This window comes from Indicator indicator, chromosome 7 (assembly GCF_027791375.1).
Source record: "Indicator indicator isolate 239-I01 chromosome 7, UM_Iind_1.1, whole genome shotgun sequence".
Taxonomy (NCBI): Eukaryota; Metazoa; Chordata; class Aves; order Piciformes; family Indicatoridae; genus Indicator; species Indicator indicator.
This window is the reverse complement of record NC_072016.1, coordinates 12,902,961-12,921,923: the sequence shown is the minus strand read 5'-3', so window position 1 is coordinate 12,921,923 and position 18,963 is coordinate 12,902,961. Positions and strand designations below refer to the sequence as shown.

The 18,963-nt window shown below is 52.4% G+C and overlaps 1 protein-coding gene across 1 annotated transcript; it reads right to left on the bottom strand.

Moving 5' to 3' along the window:
• Window positions 1-18,238, bottom strand: ABCC2 (ATP binding cassette subfamily C member 2). The gene is made up of 32 exons (XM_054382283.1): window positions 18,197-18,238; window positions 17,492-17,665; window positions 16,896-17,021; window positions 15,095-15,229; window positions 14,567-14,689; window positions 14,163-14,218; window positions 13,682-13,913; window positions 12,886-13,067; window positions 12,112-12,289; window positions 11,356-11,610; window positions 11,177-11,242; window positions 10,521-10,658; window positions 10,030-10,176; window positions 9,645-9,729; window positions 9,488-9,554; window positions 9,176-9,302; window positions 8,842-9,018; window positions 8,571-8,738; window positions 8,060-8,246; window positions 7,080-7,212; window positions 6,534-6,639; window positions 5,997-6,216; window positions 5,391-5,545; window positions 3,753-3,908; window positions 3,456-3,655; window positions 2,708-2,834; window positions 2,209-2,310; window positions 1,962-2,105; window positions 1,551-1,709; window positions 1,133-1,299; window positions 570-764; window positions 1-130 (listed from the first exon to the last, which is right to left on the bottom strand). Exons 1-32 carry the CDS (start codon window positions 18,236-18,238, stop codon window positions 1-3), a joined length of 4,659 nt encoding a protein of 1,552 aa, XP_054238258.1.
• Between the last annotated feature and the right edge of the window lie 725 nt (window positions 18,239-18,963).

Here is an 18,963-nt window from a genome sequence, read left to right as displayed (position 1 = left end):
CTACAGCACAGTGGATTCTGTATTCGTGACGCCGGCGTCCTTTGCCATCACAGAAAAGGTGCCCTGCTTCTTGAGCAGCTCCTCAGGACTGTCGAATTCCACAATCCTTCCAGCCTGCAGCACCATCACCCTGGCAGGATGGAAGGAGAAGGCCTGAGCTCCCAGGATCCAAGCAGATAGCGCTGTTGGTGCCAGCATTACAGCCCCACCGACTCTCACTCCTCCTACAGCCACATTACGTGGTTCACCTTCTCCAGCACAAAGGTGATGGCACAGCTCTCCTTCCTGTGCTGGTGGAGTGATGCATATAAGGTGTCAACAACACCTTTATGTCCTGTTGCTGTAAAACAAGATCCTCAAACCCCCCCACAAACTGTGGAATGGGTGTTGCATAACTACTGCATGGCTGTCTTTCCCATCCCTCTGTTCTGCTCTCCCAGAAGACCTGTATGTTGCTCTCCTGAGCAATGCATTCACATCTGCTCCTCTGGCTGCATCCTTGCTTCTGTGCTAGCCACCTCTCACCCCGTCCTAGGAGTCCAGATCCCTATCCCCTCACCCCATGGTACCTGTTGCTGTCCATGATGGTGTTGAGGCGGTGGGCAATGGTAAGAACAGTGCAGTCAGCAAATTCACTCCGGATCGTTGTCTGGATTAAATGATCAGTTTCCAGATCTACAGCTGCTGTTGCTTCATCCAGAATGAGGATCTTGGCTTTGCGGAGGAGGGCCCGGGCTAAGCACACAAGCTGCCGCTGCCCAACACTGGGATGAGGTGGGGGGCATGAGTTACCAGGCAGGCAGGAGAAGGTGCTGGGTGTTTGCAAGCCTACTGCCACTTGCTGCCCAGACTCCAACACCATGCCTGCCCAGCCCTCCCTGGCCATCCTCCAGCTGGTCATCTGCCACCCTGAGCACCACATCCCTCAGCATCTTGCTCTCTGAGCCACCATGAAAAGCTTGGCTCATGCTGGACCCCTGATAGCCTTGAGTCCTGAACCGTTTTCTCCTGCCTTCACTCCCACAAGCTTCTGTGTTCTCATCCCTGGACAAGCACTCTGCTGTAGGCTGATGTTTCCCTGGGACCAGGGGAAGGGAGGGGGAGCTAGATATGCCTCTGCTCCTCTGCTCACCTCAGGTTCTCCCCTCCCTCGCTCACAAGATGCAGCAGGCCCTCAGGAAGGTCTTGCACACATTTCTTTAGGTGGGCCAACTCCAAGGCCTTCCAGACCTCCTCATCTGTGTACTGGTCAAAGGGGTCCAGGTTCATCCGCAGGGTGCCAGTAAAGAGCACAGGATCCTGCCAGGAACAGCGCATTCAGCCACACCACAGCCATTCAGCAGAGGTGATGGCCCCAGGCCCCTGAGTTTGGCTACATCCCGCCCACCTTGCTGCCTGCAGCTGGGAAGGGGCAGTGGTGGGAACATGCTCACAGGCCCGGGAAGTCTCCACTGCACCCAGGAATGCATTAAAGGCAATGTATCACCCAGAGAACAGAGCCTGGGGAGGCTGTGCAGCAGTGGGATGTAGAAAGGTGGGGATCAGCTTACCTGAGGGATAATGGTGAGGTTCTGACGCAAGTCATGGAGGCCGATCGTTGCTATATCCACCCCATCGATGATGATTCTCCCTCCAGCAGCCTCCAGCAGTCGGAAGAGGCAGCTGGTGAGGGAAGATTTCCCAGCCCCAGTCCGGCCTACAACCCCAACCTGTGGAAGCAGCTATTTAGACCAGCTGCCAGGGCTGAAGAGAACAGGGCAGATACTCTGTCTTGTTCTGGCAGGGCTTCTTATTCTGCATCTGCAATCACCATCTCCCAGACTGTCTCCTTTGGTCCCTGCCCCACAGCTTGAGTCTCCATATCCTGTCACTGCCCCTCTCCAGCCCACGGAGGACAGGAACAACTTTAACACAGTGTCACTCTGGGAAAAATGTAGGGAGGGCAAAGGGAAGGTTCTCACCTTCTCTGTGCTCTCAATATTGCAGTTGATCCCCTGAAGAACTAGCTCCAGTTCAGGTCGGTAACGAACCTCGTAGTCAACAAACTGGATTGTGCCTTTGCTGGGCCAGCCGTGAGGAGGACGCTTTTCAGTCACCCATGGAGCCTGAGGGCACAGGGGCACAGGAGTGTTAGGGTGGTTGCACCCTGTGATGCTGGCTAGCACCAAGCTGTGTAGCTAGTGTTTGTCTGGACCCTGGTCTCCTCACCTCAGTCTTCACCTCTATGTACTCATGCACCCGTTCCACAGCCACAATGTTTGTCTCCAGCTCCGAGGACACCCGCACCAGCCAGTTCAGTGTCTGTGTCACCTGCATTGCAGAGCCAGAGGATGCACTGCTCTGTGTGTCTCGGGAACAACCACCTCCTACCTCAAGCTCAGGGACTCAACCTAGGCACAAGCGTGCCTGGCCAGGCCCTTAACTCTCTACACTCCCCGGCCAAAGCACCCTTTCCCCAGACCTTCAAAAGCTTTGCTGCAGCATCTCTGATCCATAGCAGGACCATGCTCCTCCACACAGCAGCAAGTATTTTGCCTCACACTGGGATGTGTGCTCCCCTGGCTGCATAGTAGCTCCCCAGGTGATAGAACACCCCAGCTAATCCCCTCTCCATGGATCAGAGCTGGAAGCAGGGCAGCATCCTGCAGCCAGCCCAGAGCTACCAGGAGCAGCCTTGTCCTGGAACAAAAAGCTTTCACTGACTCACACTGAGGGCGGAGGAGACAGAAAGACCCACGACGCCACCATCCAAACTGCCTTTTGAAATCACTGCTAGAAGTGCAGAGAAGAAGATCACCAGGTTCCCAACAAACTCCAGACGGATGGCCAGCCACCTGTACCAGTAAAGGATCACTGAGAGGTGATGCTGAGAGGCATCTGCCTGTGCCTCATATGGAGCCCACCAGACCAGCAGTCCACAAGCATCTCTGCACACCCAGCCCTGAAGCCAGTGGTGTACGCAAGGTATCTGCACCTACACAGCATGTGATTGGTGGCCAGTTCTGCTAGCAGATTCATTGTCACTCTTTCAGTCCTGGACTGGTGGAGCTGTGTATTGGAGGAGTCACAACTGTATAGCCCTCACACCCCCAAAGTATCTAGCAGTAACATATCAACATCAGACAGTGCTGCCCACTGCACTCCCACTTGGCTTGGAGCATCAGCTTCTCCCCAGAACCCATCAAGAGTATCTCAGCCCTTGGCAGTGCAGATCACCCTGCCCAGGCTCTGCACGCTTTGTAAGGGGGGCCACACTCCGGCTTTCAAAATCACCCTAAAATGTCTCCTTCCCATGGATGTTGTCCCTATCCCAAGTTCCCCCAGTTCCTACACAGACTCTCAGTCCTGAGATCAAGAGAGAGTACTGCAGCATCTCTGGGACCTCCTTCGGGACCCCGAAGAGCCTGGGCAGCAAGTGCAGCAGGCTGTGTTGTGGCATAAGGAGTAAAACTCACCTATTTGAGATGATCCAGGAATAAACAATTTTCTGATTTACGTTAATGGTGGCATCATTTTGCTGCAGGAACCGTTCTTGGTGTCCATAGGCCCGGATCACAGGAAGGCCTGACACTGTCTCTCCAAAGTGGGAGTAGATGGGAGACCTGGTGACAGAGTCCAGACGCTGTAGCTGGCGTGATGTAGAGATGTAGAAGCGCTGAAAAGAGAGACACAGTTACTAACGTGAAGTCTGGCAGCAACAGAGATACTGCTCTAAGCAGAGCAAGAGCTTCTCTCAAGCCCTGGCTACTCACCAGCACAAAATAGTAGAAGATGCTCAGGGGAATGATAACGACAATGAAGAATGGAGTGGGCAGGGAGATCATGATGATTGCGCTAACAATGTTCATGAAACAGTTGAACCAGGTGCGGAAGGACATGGGAATGGTCTCATCTATCGTGAAGATGTCCTGGAGCATGAAAAGAAGCACAGAGAAGCAGTCAGACCCCAGAGAGAGGGAGAAACCCAAAAGCCCCACTCATACAGAGGTCCTACACATTCATGTGGTAACAGTGCCAGACACCTGCACAGATATTGGCTGACACTAAATCGGTCTCAGGGTCACAACCTCATTTAGGGCCCAGGTCTTAGCTTGGGACCAGCTGATTTAACAGAGGAGCTTTCTGTAATATTCCCCTGTTGCACAGAGAAGCTTTGGGAACTGCATCTTCATCTGCATCTATTCCGCTCTGGCGAGAACCCACCTGGAGTACTGCATGCAGTTCTGGAGCCCCTATTAAAAGAAGGATCTGGAGGCACTGGAATGTGTCCAGAGAATGGCCACGAGCACCTCTCCTATGAGGAGAGACTAAAAGAGTTGGGGCTGTTCAGTCTGGAGAAGAGAAAGCTCTGAGGAGGAGAGCTTATTGTGGCCTTCCAGTATCTTAAGGGGGCCTTCAAGAAAGCTGGTGAGGGACCTCTTAGGATGTCAGGTAGCAATAGTACTAGGGGGAATGGAGCAAAACTAGAAGTGGGTACATTCAGATTGGATGTTAGGAAGAAGTTTTATACCATGAGGGTGGTGAGACACTGGAACAGATTGCCCAAGGAGGTGGTAGAGGTTTTTAAGGCTAGGCTGGATGTGACTCTGAGCAACCTGATCTAGTGTGAGGTGTCCCTGCCCATGGCAGGGGGGTTGGAACTAGATGATCCTTGAGGTCCCTTCCAACCGTAACAATTCTATGATTCTATGATCTGGATCGAGGATACAGCATCATTAATTAAGGCAGAAAGAGGGACAGGGCTGACTCCAGGTCCATGCAGGTACATTCAGGTCTCCAGTTGGTCATCACCCATCTCCCATCTGGGTACTACAAACTCCCTCATCTCAGAGTAAACTTAGCAGGTTCATAGACTTTATCTCAAGAGAGATTTTCACTCCCAAGAATCAAGAGATGGCACCAAAGGAAGAAGTGGAATGGTAGCACACTTGAAATTACCTGTCTGTATTCTCTCTCCTTTCTCATTTTCTCTTTATGAGCAGACTTTTTTGCTGAGAGCCCTTAACCAGAAGGACATCTCATTATGGAACATGAGCTCCAGGCTCCCACCTCTTACGGCAATCAGCTCTGGACCCTCTTCAGTTTCTCCACATCCCTCCTGACCATGTGGCCCCTAAACAGGACACGATATCTATCTATAGCCTCCCCAGCACTGAGCAGAGGACATAAATAGCTCCCTGTGATATATTGACCACTCTCCTCCTAGTATAGCCCAGGATGTGGCTTGCTTCATGGTCAGCCTCTCACCCACCATGCCTTTCTGGTCTCTTCCAGGCCCTGATCTGGGCTGATCCGTGCAGTGCTAAGCAGAAACAGGGTTATGCTACTACCCAATGCTCTCCAGACGTGCTGAAACAAACACTTTCTTCATGTTCCAGCTGTTCTCTTACCTTGGCAAACCTATTAACAATGCGGCCAGTTGGGGTTGTGTCAAAAAAGCTCATGGGCACATGCAGGATGTTGCTGAGCAGCCTCTGATGCATAAGCTGGGAGGCTCGCATGGCACCCTGTGCAGACAGGGCAGTTGAAAAGAGCAAGAAGAGACCTGAAAAGGAAAGCACAGGGTGGTCATTAGGGCTCATGTGTGACACTGCCCCCAGACACACTTTCATTCAAGGGACACATCAAGCAGGTCCAAGCCAGCAGCTCTGCAGTGAGCCACTCTGATTAGTCCTGCATCACACCTTCTTGGCTGGCCTCAGTAAAAGTGTCCCACCACAATGAAAGAAAGTTAGCCTTTTTTGGAAAGGCTTGGCCCTGGCACTATCTACAAGACTGATTAAGAAGAGTGATCTTCAACCTAAGGGGGCAATTTATGTTGATTTCAGACTGATCTCTGTCCCCAGTCCAGCCACGAGCCCAGAGGCAGCAGGCAAATGAACACAATACTTAGTCCCCTGCTCCTTGCTGCACTGCTGGCTGCTAGCTTTGCAAGCCATATTCCTTCTGGACCACATAGCTGAGGTCTGCACGATCCCCTGTGCTCCCACACTTACCTTGTGACACCCCCAGTGCCCCAAAGACACCAATCCGCATGTCTCGCTGCGCCGCAGGGATAGTCTCGTTCTCGTAGCGCTTCACATCTTCAGTCCAGTCACTGAGCCACAGGTTGGTCCCCACGTAGGCAACGTACTGAGCAACATAGCCCATGGCAATCCACAAAGAATAACAAATACCAACAGCACGCAGGTACCCCATGTACACGGAGAACTTCACCTGTGGAACAATTCAGCCCATCACCACTGCCCAGCAAACCACGGTCAGTGGCACTCGGTACGGCCTTGGTACTCCCCTCTTGCTGCCCACAGTGCTCTCTTTCCACACCACCTTGACACTAGTCCCAGGCAGCTCTGTCTCCTTCAGTGTCTCCTGACTGCAATGGAGCTACAGCCAGCCACCACCAGCTGCTCTGAGCCAGTCAGTGTCTTGTAGCACCAAGCCACAGCAGTACAGTGAACATCCATCCATCTATTGATCCACACATCCATCCATCTATCTATCTATCCATCCATCCATCCATCCATCCTCCTCACCTTGCCAGTTTCCACATTTTCTTTCTCAATCAGTTTCTGGCCCTTCAGCATCTTGGGCGGCTCCTCCTGGGCCTTTTTGCAGGAACTGGTGCTGCGTTTACTAAGGCTGCAGGGAGGTGATGGGCATTATTGGTCACAGAGTACTGCATGGGTTCTATTCTCCTGGGGATCCAATTTCTATGCTGCACTAGGACTCCCATGCTGGAATCCTCTGGGAAATAGTGTCCAAACTGGGGTAGCTTTGAATGAGCCTTGAGGAAGCCCTGGGAATTTACAGCCATGAAATCACAGCCCTTTTGCCCAAAGCAGAACCAGCCAGCAGCAGGAGTTTCCAGGAAGAGCACAGAGTAAGGCTGTGACAGATTAATGTGAGTAAAGGCAAGATTTGATTCTCCTGACCCATCCCAGCTGGTGGTAGGAGCAGGTAAGGAGGCTCCCAGCCCCTTCTCTGCAGGAACCCCCAAAAGAACCCCCCAGGCCCCCTCTCTCCTAGGGAGCAATGCAGGGGACAGTAGAGAGAGCTGAGAGCTCAAGTTAAGTTCCTACCTGCGACTGAGACTTCTCCGATAAATGCTGGCCTCTCGCTTCAGGGTCATGGTCACCACATCATCAGGGCCCTCCTCCACACAAGGTTCAAGGTCTTCATCAGCCTGCTCTTCATCCCCAGCTAAAGCAACAGCTACAAGCACAAGGATAAGGGAAGGTAAGGTTAGGCACTGAGGAGAGAGCAGATCCATGCATTGCATCTCTGCTGCACTCAGCTCCACCTTGCACCCTATGCCCAGGCTGTGCCCTACCACCACACACCACACTTTCCCCAACCCTGCTGCAAGCCCAGTACAGCAGGAAGTGGAAGAAATTCATTGTGCTGGAAGGAGAACTGACAGGAGATGCAGGGTGAAAGGCCTGCATGGAGGCAGTCACTGCTGCTGACTTATCCCAGTACCACTGGTAGGACCTCAAACAGAGGTTTGTGCTAGTTTAGCAGGTGCAGGATCTAGTAGGTCACATCACTTCAGTTTAGGAGTATTTCTTTGAGCAGGTGGAGCTGAGTCCTGTGAAGATGAACTGAGAATAGCCAAGCTCCAGCTGCGTGACTAGGCTGAGCCCAGGCAGGCTGAGCATCCATGTGAGTCAACACCACTCCTCCCCTTAGCATCAGGGAGCACGACGAAGGTGAAATGTTATTTGATGGCATGCTTAGAATGAACCAAAGGATCTTTCTCACCCCAGTATCACTAAGGTACAGAACCTGTTACCATGTAAGACTGTGGGACTCATAAACATAAAGGCACTAAAAGTGCATGAAAAAGTAAGACAGGTCCTTCAACGGCTGTTCAATACAATGCCTAGATGCAATTCTTAGGCAGAAGATCCTTGTGCTGGCGATTCCCAGAAGCTAGGAAGGATTCAAAGAAACCACCACTGGAGCCTGGGCTGAGTAGAGAGAGGTGAAACTGACAGATCATAACCCCAAGACACAAACAGCCCCTCTAACTGCTGCATCCCCAATGTGTTCTCAGTACCTGCAGTATCTCTCTCTGAAGCATCCTCCTCCTTGTTGCCATACAAGCTCATGAACTGAGCAAAGGCGCCCTTGTTTGCAAGCAGGGTGCTGTAGGAGCCATGCTCAGACACTGCTCCTTCCACCAGCACCACGATGGTATCAACCTGGGGCAGGAAACTGATACCATGCGTCACCAAGATCCGTGTCTGCAACAAAGTGGTTGCAAGGCAGTAAGCATCAGAGCACTCCTCACCTTCCAGCCATGTACCTGCAGGCTCTCCATCTCCTGGGACTTAGGGGACTCTCTGCTTATCATTGCCTGGCTATGGGGATACAGGGCACTCCTCTGGGGACCCATGAGGCCTCGTCTGCCTGTTGCAGCCCCACACGAAAAAACCACAGGAAGGGGTCCTCATGAAAGTTGTGTCTCTGTGCCAAGCAAGCAAACTCAGCCTTCCCTAGATGGTCAACACTGTGCCAGCACCATTTCTGCCTGGCTAGGTGGCAGAGAGGAGGACAGGGATGCTCACCTTATTTTTCAGCAGCCCTTTTGGCCCCAGCACATGCTCAAAGAGGAACTTGCCAACATGAGCATCCACAGCAGACAAGGGGTCATCCAGGACATAGATGTCTGCGTTGCTGTACACTGCCCGGGCCAGGCTGACTCGCTGTTTCTGGCCCCCACTCAGGTTAATGCCCTGGAAGGGAAGGGACCTCTCTGAGCACTGGGTTGACACAGAGCAACAGTTCTGTCCTCTGCTGCAGGTGCTATGGGAAACCCATAGTGCACAGGGCTGATACCTTCTCTCCAATCTCTGTCTGGTCACCTGCAGGCAGCAATGCTATGTCTGGAAGAAGGGCACAGGCCTTGATGACCTGCTGATACCTGTCTTCATCCAGTTCTGACCCAAAAAGGATGTTGTCTTTCAGTGTGGCATTCTGGATCCAGGCCTGCTGAGGAACATAGGCCAGGGAGCCCTGGAAAGAGATGTCAGAGTATCAGTGCCAGCACTGCCATCTCCTGCAGCCTGTCCTTGCCCTGAGCCACCCCTCTGAGACCAAACCTACCCTGCTGCCTCCCCACTGAGTTCCCAAGCAGCCCCACTATCCCCCCATGCTAGCCAACACCCCTTACCTGGATGTTGACATATCCCTTGATGTTCTCCATCTCCCCAAGCATGGCTGACACCAGTGAAGATTTGCCTGAGCCCACAGCCCCCACCACAGCCACCAGACTCCCAGGTGCGATGTCCAGGGTGACGCTGCGAAGACATGAAGGCTGAGGAAGCAGCACTGCCAGGTCACCCGCCAGCTCCTGCATGGGACCAGCACAGAGCAGTGCCCCTGGGGCACTTGCTTCTAGCAACACTGTGAGAGGTGCCTGCCATCCCCAACTAACAACTCCCTCTGCCCACCCAGCTGTCCCCAAGTGCTGCAGGACACTCACTCTCTTACTGCAGCGTTGCTATCCTGATGCCAGGAAAAGGTGGCCTCCGAGAAACGCACAGCACTGCCTGTCAACAGAGAGCCAACCCTCAGGGTTGAGAAAGCCCCAGTTTGGGCCAGCCTGGGACCCACAGGGAGTAACCTGGAGGTTCACTTACCTGCAATAGGGTTGTGGTGGATAGCTGAGGTGTCCAGGTCTTCTCCGCTCAGGTAGCGCTCCAGCCTTGCAGTCGACACATTGGCCTGCCGTGGCAGAAAGAGGATGGCATGTGGGCACGGGGTACAGCTGGGTGGGCAGACAGGAGCCCCGAAAGAAGAGTATACCATACACATAGGCCCCACCCAAGCACCAGCCCCAACCTCTGTGTCTGAAGCCCATGTCATGTATGTGAGTCCTGTCCAGCTCCACTGCCAGCAGAGCCCAACACCCTGACTCCTGTGTGTCCAAGGCCCAGGTCCATCACACACCTAAAGCCCATGTGCTGGTTTGGGCAAAGGTATCATAAGATCCCCCTACACCCCCTGCCCCACGCGAGGGCTGACCTGCACCACGGAAGAGAGGACCATTGGCAGCATGGACATGGGGAAGCGCAGCACGTTGAAAAGGGAGATGGCAGTGAAGGCCTTCTGCGCATCCAGGACATTGTTCTCATCCACCAGCACATAGACAGCAAAGCTGGCCAGAGAGACCTAGGACAGATGGTAGGACAAACCACCATCAGTGTGGCTGTGTACAGCCCACAGCATTGTGATCCCCTGAGGCTTCAGCAGTGCCTAACTGCTGAGGACCTTTCCCATCCCTGCTTCCCTTCTCCTTTGGGTCCTATCTCACAACCTTGAGGGGACTGCTTTTCACCACAGCTCTGCTGCCAGCAGTCAGGGCCATATTGTGCATCCCATGCACCTGTGAGCCAGACCCTTTCTCACTGCAGAGACACTCCAGACAAGGTTCCAAATCTTTCCAATCCCCTTGGACATAGCCCAGCACCAGGTCTGAAGAAGGTACAGCCATCCCCAGGCCTGTTGGCACTCACCAGGAAGGGGGCACATGTGAAAACAAAGATAGAGACTGCCTGCAGGTAACTGAAGTTCTTCAAGTTCTTGAGCTCGTGTGCCCGGATCCCATTGACTCGCTTCTCAAATGAGGGCTCCCAGGCAAACAGCTTTAGGATCTGTGGGATAAGCAGGGTGAGCAGGCTCTGGCCTCACAGGAATGCCCACCTCCACATTCAGCTTGCTAGTGGTCAACACCTCCATCACCAGCTCCTAACTTGCTCAGAATCCTACTTGGCCACTTCATCTCCCCTCTCCTGTCCTGTATCGTGGATTATAGCACTTCCCCATAGCATTCCCACTCCTTAATCCTCAGTTTACTGGGCACTGCCAGCCCCTCTGTCACCACAGCAGCCTGCTCACCACCACAGTCATCTGAGAAACCCCCAAAAAAACTTCTCTTGGCTCCCAAGTCTCCAAAGTCCAGGTTCCCAGAGCTCTTCCCCAGTCAACCTTTCAAAAGTTGAGAAACTCAAGGGAATTGCAAAGACTGGGGCTGGCCACCCCAGACAAGAAGAAGAAGTCCCAAACTCAACTTTAATGCTGGTTCTGTAGGGTTATAGAGGTGTGCTGTCTCCAGCTATAGTGCACTCAGGAGTGCAGCAGCTGCCCAGGGGGTCCGTGCTTCACTGCTCACCTTGATGCCATTGAGGATTTCAGTCATTATTTTCATGCGTTCATCCTTGTTCTTCATGTTTCTCACCTACAGATCAGTAGTATAACAGGGATGAGCAGGGGAGTGTTCAAAACGAGCAAGGGGAACAACAGAGGGTCTCAGGTTGCAAGGCCAGGGAGGATCTTGCACCCACCACTGACCTGAATGTTTCTGGACTTGGAGACGAGGAGTGCATTTATGGGGATGAGCAGCACCATGACTCCGATGCCAGCCAGGACGGAGGGGCCCAGCTCTTGCCAGAGGAAGAAAATGGACAAGATAATTTGCAGGGGGGATGACCACAGCTGGTGAACGAAGTTGGCCAAGTCCATGAATCTCTGGGCATCAGCTGACATCAGATTCACAGTCTCTCCCACTGTGGACTCCTTGCGGGTGGCACTGGATATGGTGAGTGCCTGGAGAGAGAAAACATAGTCACTGCAGGCCGGTCTGGGAGCAAGCCTGGCTACCAGCAGCATGGCTAAGAGCAGTGAATTAGCAGGTCAAGCAGAAACTGCTCTTGGGTTTGCTTCTGGTGCCCCTCTGCCGACTGTGGGTGCTGCCATCACTGCCTCCACACTGGGAACCACTGGATGCTAGGGGCAAAGAAACACTACCTCATTCAGGAATCCCAGTAGCAGCTGCTCAAGGTGTTGCACTGCTCTGAAGAAAAACTTTACTTGTCCTCTGGTAGCTGTCAAATACACATTCACAGCACCCAGGTCTCAGACAGAACTAGCACCCATAGTGTCCCCAGCACTGGGTGAGTGTCCCACAAACCAAGCTCTCCCTGTCTTCCTGGTAAGTAAAGGTCATACATCCCGGTGGCCCCAGGCTGATGGAGCAAGCAACAGACGCCATTATCCCCAGCCCTGCTTGGAGGAATCAAATGGTAGTGATGCAAGGGCCATACCAACCTTCTTATAGATAGCAGCCATGAGACTGGCACGCACGTTTATGCCAAGATGGAAGCACAAGGTGAAGTGCTGCTGCAGGGAGAGGGACTGGACCAGCGCTGCCAGGAAGAGCAGGATAGCATACAGGTAGCCTTGCCAGGCAAAGGACTCCTTATCTGACACAAAGGCGATCAGCAGCCTGCAGGGCAGAGCAGCCTGTGAGACCTCCACCCTACTGAGACAGACCCAAGCAGGATGCTCCAAACCAGTGCAGGGAGAGCACCCTCACAAGAGCAATGAGAGAGACCCTGCTCCAGACAGCTGGTTTGAAGCTCAGAGATCTGTTCTGCTGAGTGTCCCTGTTCTGTCAGGGATGCTGCATTTGACATACAGCAGTGGGTCACTAATATCAGATCATCCACAGAGACTGCGACTCTGCAAAACAAACCAGGCAGGTCCTGTTGAGATGAGATGAACTGACTTACAAAGGGCCATAAAGAAGAGTCAAGACTGTCTCCAGGGAGGGAGCAGGATTGCATAACAAAGGATGCAAGGATCAGGGAACAAGATATCACCAATAAGAGCTGGCAGCTAGTTCAGGTCAATTCTTTATTAAACTGTAACCCAACACATTTTCACACCTTTCATGAGGGCACAAAAAGTCCCCAGGGTGTGTGGCTGGGAAAGGTAAATATATGGGGATGGTGGGGCTGGATAAAGTGCACACAGGGAGGTGATGAGGATAGGTGCTAAGTCAAGACAGAGCACAGACAGGGACAAAGAGAAAGGACTCACTTCAGCAGCTGAGGGCTGACAAACGTAAGTGCATCATTCACCACCTTGAAAGCCACTGATAGCAGAAGGTTCTGCCAGAAGGTCTTGCCGAGGGTTTTCACCAACCAACCCCTGGGGTAATCTTTTTGAGAGCTGGAGTCCCATTGGTCTCCCTTTTTCTTCCTCTTTGGCTGCTTCTCCTCCTAGAGGGAACCACACACAGGAGTAAAGGAGCTGTTTGTGCAGGCTACCTGCTCCTGGAAGGAGGCTTCCAGGGCAGCATCACAGATACAAGATCAGGTATTCTGAATGATGCATTAGCTTTAACTCCTGTCCTGTTCACTCTTGCTGATCTCTGCTCAAGTTCTACACCCTCAGTACTAACACCTCTCTTGAACACCAAAGACAACTGTTGCAAACCCCAGATCAGCCCAAACCTCTCAAGCCACCTCTCAGACATCCCAGAAAGAATCTGAGGCCAGGGACTACCACAGAATGATGTTCAGTCTGACCTCATTATGGGAGATTTCTGGGGTGGGGAAAGACAGATATAAGGGAGCCTGTTTGTACTGCAGGCTTGAAGGTGGTTCTTGTCTTTCTGTAGGGCAGAAGAATGGAGATTTTCTTGGTTTCACCAAATATGGGGAAGTGCTGAGGACAGGAAAAAACCCTGTCATGGGTTCCCTTGGCCCAGCAGAATCAAAGAGGGGAAATCTTAACAAAGGGGGCTGCAGGGAGGTGAGGTGATCCTACTCTCCAAGGCTGGACCTGTATCTCTCAGTCCTATGCAATGCCAAGAGTATAGGAAGGGATTTACCAGCACCAGGACGTCTTGGCTCCGGGCCTTGCTAAGGTTGTTCCCGTGGTCTGGATCACCTTCCCGGCGTCTTCTCTTGCGTTTTCTTTTCTCCAGCTCTGCTTGGGCCTTCCTCAATGCAGTCTTCATGTTCTTCTCAAAAGCAGTGTGAATGGCCTGAATTCTGTCTTTACTCTTCAATTCCCAAACATCCTCTACCTCCAGAGGCTTGTGATAGCCCTTGAAGACCATGCTGTGGGATAGGGAAAACTCCTCTCAGCCAGACTTCCACACTACACCCGAGGGAGAGTCCTTGATGCAAATACAGATCCTTCACATCCTGCCTGGCCCTGAGCTCAGGCTGCACAGACTGCACTGAATGCAGTGCTTCTCATGACTAACTCCAAGTAGCCTGTGCTGCAGGCTCCCTGAAACAGCACTGGCCCAACCCTAAAGCATCCCCACACTTCACCAGCTCAACCTGTCATGGAGCCCTGCTCACCTGGAGTACCATTGAAAAGTGATGGAGCTCAGGAAGGAGGCTGTCACTGCTGGGTTCTAGGGTACAAAGCAAAGGGGACACCAAAAGGCTGTTAATGTTGAGGAGTGGTGTTGAGAAGGGTTGACTCCGCACCCCACTCATTGAGAAGCCTCAGAGGCCTCAAACTGTGCCAGCTCCAGCACCATGAGCCTCATTTCACAGCCAGAAGCAACTCCCTTGGACACACGTGCTGTTGCCCTAGGCTTTAGTCTCCAGTTCTTGCTGTGCCCCTTGCAGAAGCCCTCGGGTCTTCCCTCCCACAGGGGTCATGAGGAATACCTGCATGGAGCCCACCCTGCCCCATGCAATGCCAGCTGGGACGTGGTACCCCAAGGCCCAGCCCCACTCCCACATGGACCTCATACCTTCTTGCTGATTTCCTTTGTTTCTGGGGCAACATCTGAGAAGCCTGAGACAATGAAGAGCAGTAGCTGGAGCCCATAGGAGATGAAGAAAAGGACAAACCGTGGCACACTGGAGATTGGTGCCTGAAGGAATGGAGAACAGAGTGACTACTGGAGCTTGTCTCAAGGCCATCGGGCACTCAGAGACAGGATCCATCCCCAGTACAGTGAACATGGCTGAACTCAATAGGGCAGTGCAAAACTCAGTCAGCTTCGCTTTGCCATCCCTCCCTGCTTTTGCAGGACCTCATCCCATAAGTCCATAAGGGGAGAAACTGGTCCTGGAGAGCTTATGCCTCCCCCCAAAGAGACAGGATGCATTCAAACAGCAATTCCTTCTCAGGTCTCTTCTGGTTTCCCACAGTCCCTAGGGCAGCTGGCACCTCAGTGACACCACTGAGAGCTTGTCAAGAGATGAAGTCTGAAGGGACTTTCTCTGGGGATAGGACAAGACCATGGGGAAAAGCAGAGCTTGCTGCCAAACCCAACCTGCAGAGCTCTCCGGACGAGAGACTGGAACGACAATATCCCACAGACCAGGGACAGTGTCCAGAAGCAGTAAAGTATCCCCGAGTCTCTGCGCATGCAGAAGCGTCGTGCATCATGAACCAGCAGGACCAGGAGCTAGGGGAAGGAAAATCAGACAGAGATTCAAGCAGGGCTGCAGGACTGGGCCTGTGCTCTGAATGTGCATTTGGAGTGTGTGTCCAAGGAGGCCAGCACATGTGATCTGCTGGGATCCCCTGCCTTGAAGATCATAGAATCATAGAATCAACAAGGTTGGAAAAGACCTCAGAGGTCATCAAGTCCAACCTATCACCCAGCACCTCATGACTAACTAAACCATGGCTCCAAGTGCCACATCCAATCCTTTTTTTGAACACCTCCAGGGATGGTGACTCTACTACCTCCCAGGGCAGCACATTCCAATGACAGATCACTCTTCCTCTGAAGAACTTTCTCCTCACCTAGAGCCCAAACTTCCCCTGGCACAGCCTGAGATTGTATCCTCTTGTTCTAGTGCTGATTGCCTGGGAGAAGAGACCAACCCCCACCTGTCTACAGCCTCCTTTCAGGTAGTTGTAGAGAGCAATAAGGTCACCCCTGAGCCTCCTCTTCTCCAGGCTAAACAACCCCAGCTCCCTCAAACTCTCCTCACAGGGCTTGTGCTCCAGACCTCTCCCCAGCCTCGTTGCCCTTCTCTGGACACATTCAAGTATCTCAATGTCCTTCTTAAACTGAGGAGCCCACAACTGGACACAGTACTCAGGGTGTGGCCTAACCAGTGCTGAGTACAGGGGCAGAATGATTTCCCTGCTCCTGCTGGCCACACTATTTCTGATACAAGCCAGGATGCCATTGGCCTTCTTAGCCACCTGGGCACACTGCTGGCTCATGTTCAAGGTGGCTGTCAACCAGTACCCCCAAGTCCCTTTCTGCCTGGCTGCTCTCCAATCAGTCCGACCCCAGCCTGTAGTGCTGCATGAGGTTGTTGTAGCCAAAGTGCAGCACAACAAGCTCCCAGTACCTGAAGTTGCTGCCAGCCCTATGCAAGTGAGTTAATTGCACAGGGCAAAGGTTTATTTTAGGAAGCCACAAGATCAGGCTTCTCATAGGAAAAACATATTGACTGCAGACCTGGAACTAAAGTCAAATCAGACACCCAGCAACTCAGCCTCTTTAGGCACTTCCATGGCTCACATTCTCACGTGAACTCTGCATGTGAAACTGAGTGTCACGACAAAATACAAAGGAAGCAGACAAGGAGGGTTTAAGTGTACCTCTTGGCTTGGTTAACACTGTTAGCATAACTCCTATCTCACACAGGGTATTTGCAACTTTCACCAAGCTAAGAGCCCCACAGTCCTCAGCTTTCTCCTCTGCCTCGGTACCATGTGGCACTCCTCAAACCTTTAAACAAAACTGAGCAGCAGCCCACGGGAAGCTGTGAGACATCAGAGCAGCAAGTCATGGTCTAATATTCACACTGTGCAATCAGTCTTGTGAAATCCATGCTGCTGCTAGTAAGGCTTCTGCCTGAAAGCTCAGCTATTCTCACATAGTATAAGCCAGTTTTAAGGATAAAAGGAGGGAGCACCGTACAACTAGACACCTACCCTCAACCTATTGCCCTGAGCTAGTCCTTACCCATCTTCCAGGCTGCACTTCCCTTGTGGACACAGCTTCCAGCTGATTTCTGAGCTACGGGATGTCTTCTGCTGCTTGGCTCCACAGTATCACACCCTGTCTCTTTGGTGGCACACTGCACATTTACCAGGTGATCCCTTACCCAGGTGGCTATGTACAGGCTGGGGTTTGTGTACTGGACAGCTGGAAGGGAGTCCTGCTCTGTGTCGTCTACAAAGGCCAAGACCAACTCTGCCACTGCTGTCAGCACAAGTAAGGTAGTCAGCATCTGCAGGAAGAGAAGAGCAGGCATGAGGGAAGACCCAGCCCGTTGTGGGCACTGGGAACCTGTGGTAGACAACACAGTTGTGCTTAAAAGCACTGTTTCCCATACTCCATTATACCCTTTCCAACCCAAACATGGTCCAAGAGAGCTTTCTAGGTCCCTGGGAAGCTGCATCACTTCCACAGGAGCACTTCTATAATTTTAAGCTTAGAGGATTGCAGCCTACAAGATCAGAGGCCCCAGTACACACCTCTGCCCTCCTTCCCAATGCATCCCAGCCTTTTCATTCCCTCCATCACAGATATGCCTTTTCATCGGCCTCCCTTGACGTATTTGTCCCAGATGGTGCCCTAGACCATTACTCCTTCTCTCCTATACTTCCCACCTCTCCATGCCATGTTCCACTCACTTCTCCTCCATTCTAGACTGCTCCAGCCTGCCCTCTGTCTGCCCCACCCGCAGCCCCACTCTACCTGTTTGATAAGGTATAGTTTGGTCACAGATGATTTCTTGGCTCCAGATTTGCACATGGGCAGGAGCTGCCATGGAGCCAAAATCCAGAGGAAGCCAAGGGGGACCCAGACCAGCACGGTCTGCTGGAAGCATATGGGCAGGTCAGCATCTGGACGAGCGAGGTAGGAGTCATTCTGAGAGAAGCAAGGACAGAGAGCCAAGTCACTTCAGATGGCTTGACTCTCACCTGCTCATGGCACAACAACCAGCACTTCTCTAACTCCTGCCCACCCTGCTCCACCCCATCACATTCCCTCCTCAACATCCACCTTCCTTGCTGAACATTTCAGCACTTAGCCAAGGTCCCAGATCATGTCCCCTTACCCATCTATTTGCCTCCCCCACAACTACTCCTTGCTGGACCCAAGCCAGCCACAGCAGCTGGACCCCTAATTACTCCCTGAGAGATCTATGCAGGGCATCCTGTGTTCCCAGCTGGGCTGCAGATCTAAAACAGGACATGGCTCACTCAGAGAGCTGTCATTTGCATCACTGTCTCATGGATTCCACACAGGCAGTCTTGGATAAACACCAGAACCTCTGCTGACTGCTGCAACTTAGGTCCCACTACCTGACCAAGCTGTGAGCCTTGGGATCTACCACTCTTCCCTTCCACTGAGTATCCTACCCCAAGGGCAGACAATGGAGGTAATGCAGCCACTCACCCAAAAAACGGAGCCACAGAACTCGTCCAGGGCTGCTGACATGGCTCAGGGGAGAAGCAGCTCCTGCCCCTCACTCTGCCTGGATGTGACAGCCCTGGTTGGATGCTTGGGACAGAAGTCCCTGCACACCTTTAAGGGGTGTCCCTGCTGACACACAGTTAATTGTTAACTTGGATATTGCACAACATCACAAATCAAAGAAGTGACTAAAAGGGCTTTGGAAACTGTATGGACTCTGGACAACAGAGGTGAGGAAGGCCTAAGAAAGATGAAAGGCAGATGTGGGGAAGTCACTGTCAGAGAGTCACCACAGGATACCACAGCTATTGCTCAGAAACCACAGCCTTCTTCAACGCACATCAACAGAGACAAGCTTGGATAGAACACCAAAGGCACTACTGCAGTAAAACAGACTTCTGCTGAATTCTGCCAAAGTCCAGCAAAGGCTAGTCAGCCAAAGAAGACAGCATCCTTTTTATCATGTACCACCCAGCAAGGACGCCCAGAGCACCAGCAGTGCTCCAAGCTTGGGAGCTTCGTGCCTGGTAGCTGAGCCAACTGCATGCCGCCATGGTCTGTCTGTGTCCTTGGGGTCTGGGTTCCTTTTGTCAACTTCTGGCCTGCAGAGCCTGGAGACTTTCCCAGCTCTTACTTTTGCTTCTCCCTTTCCCACATCTCTGTGTTGTCTGCATGTTATGGCAGCTGGTTGGCCACAAAACCCAAGAGACTTTGAATCTTCATTCTAATTCAAGTCTCAATACCCAAGA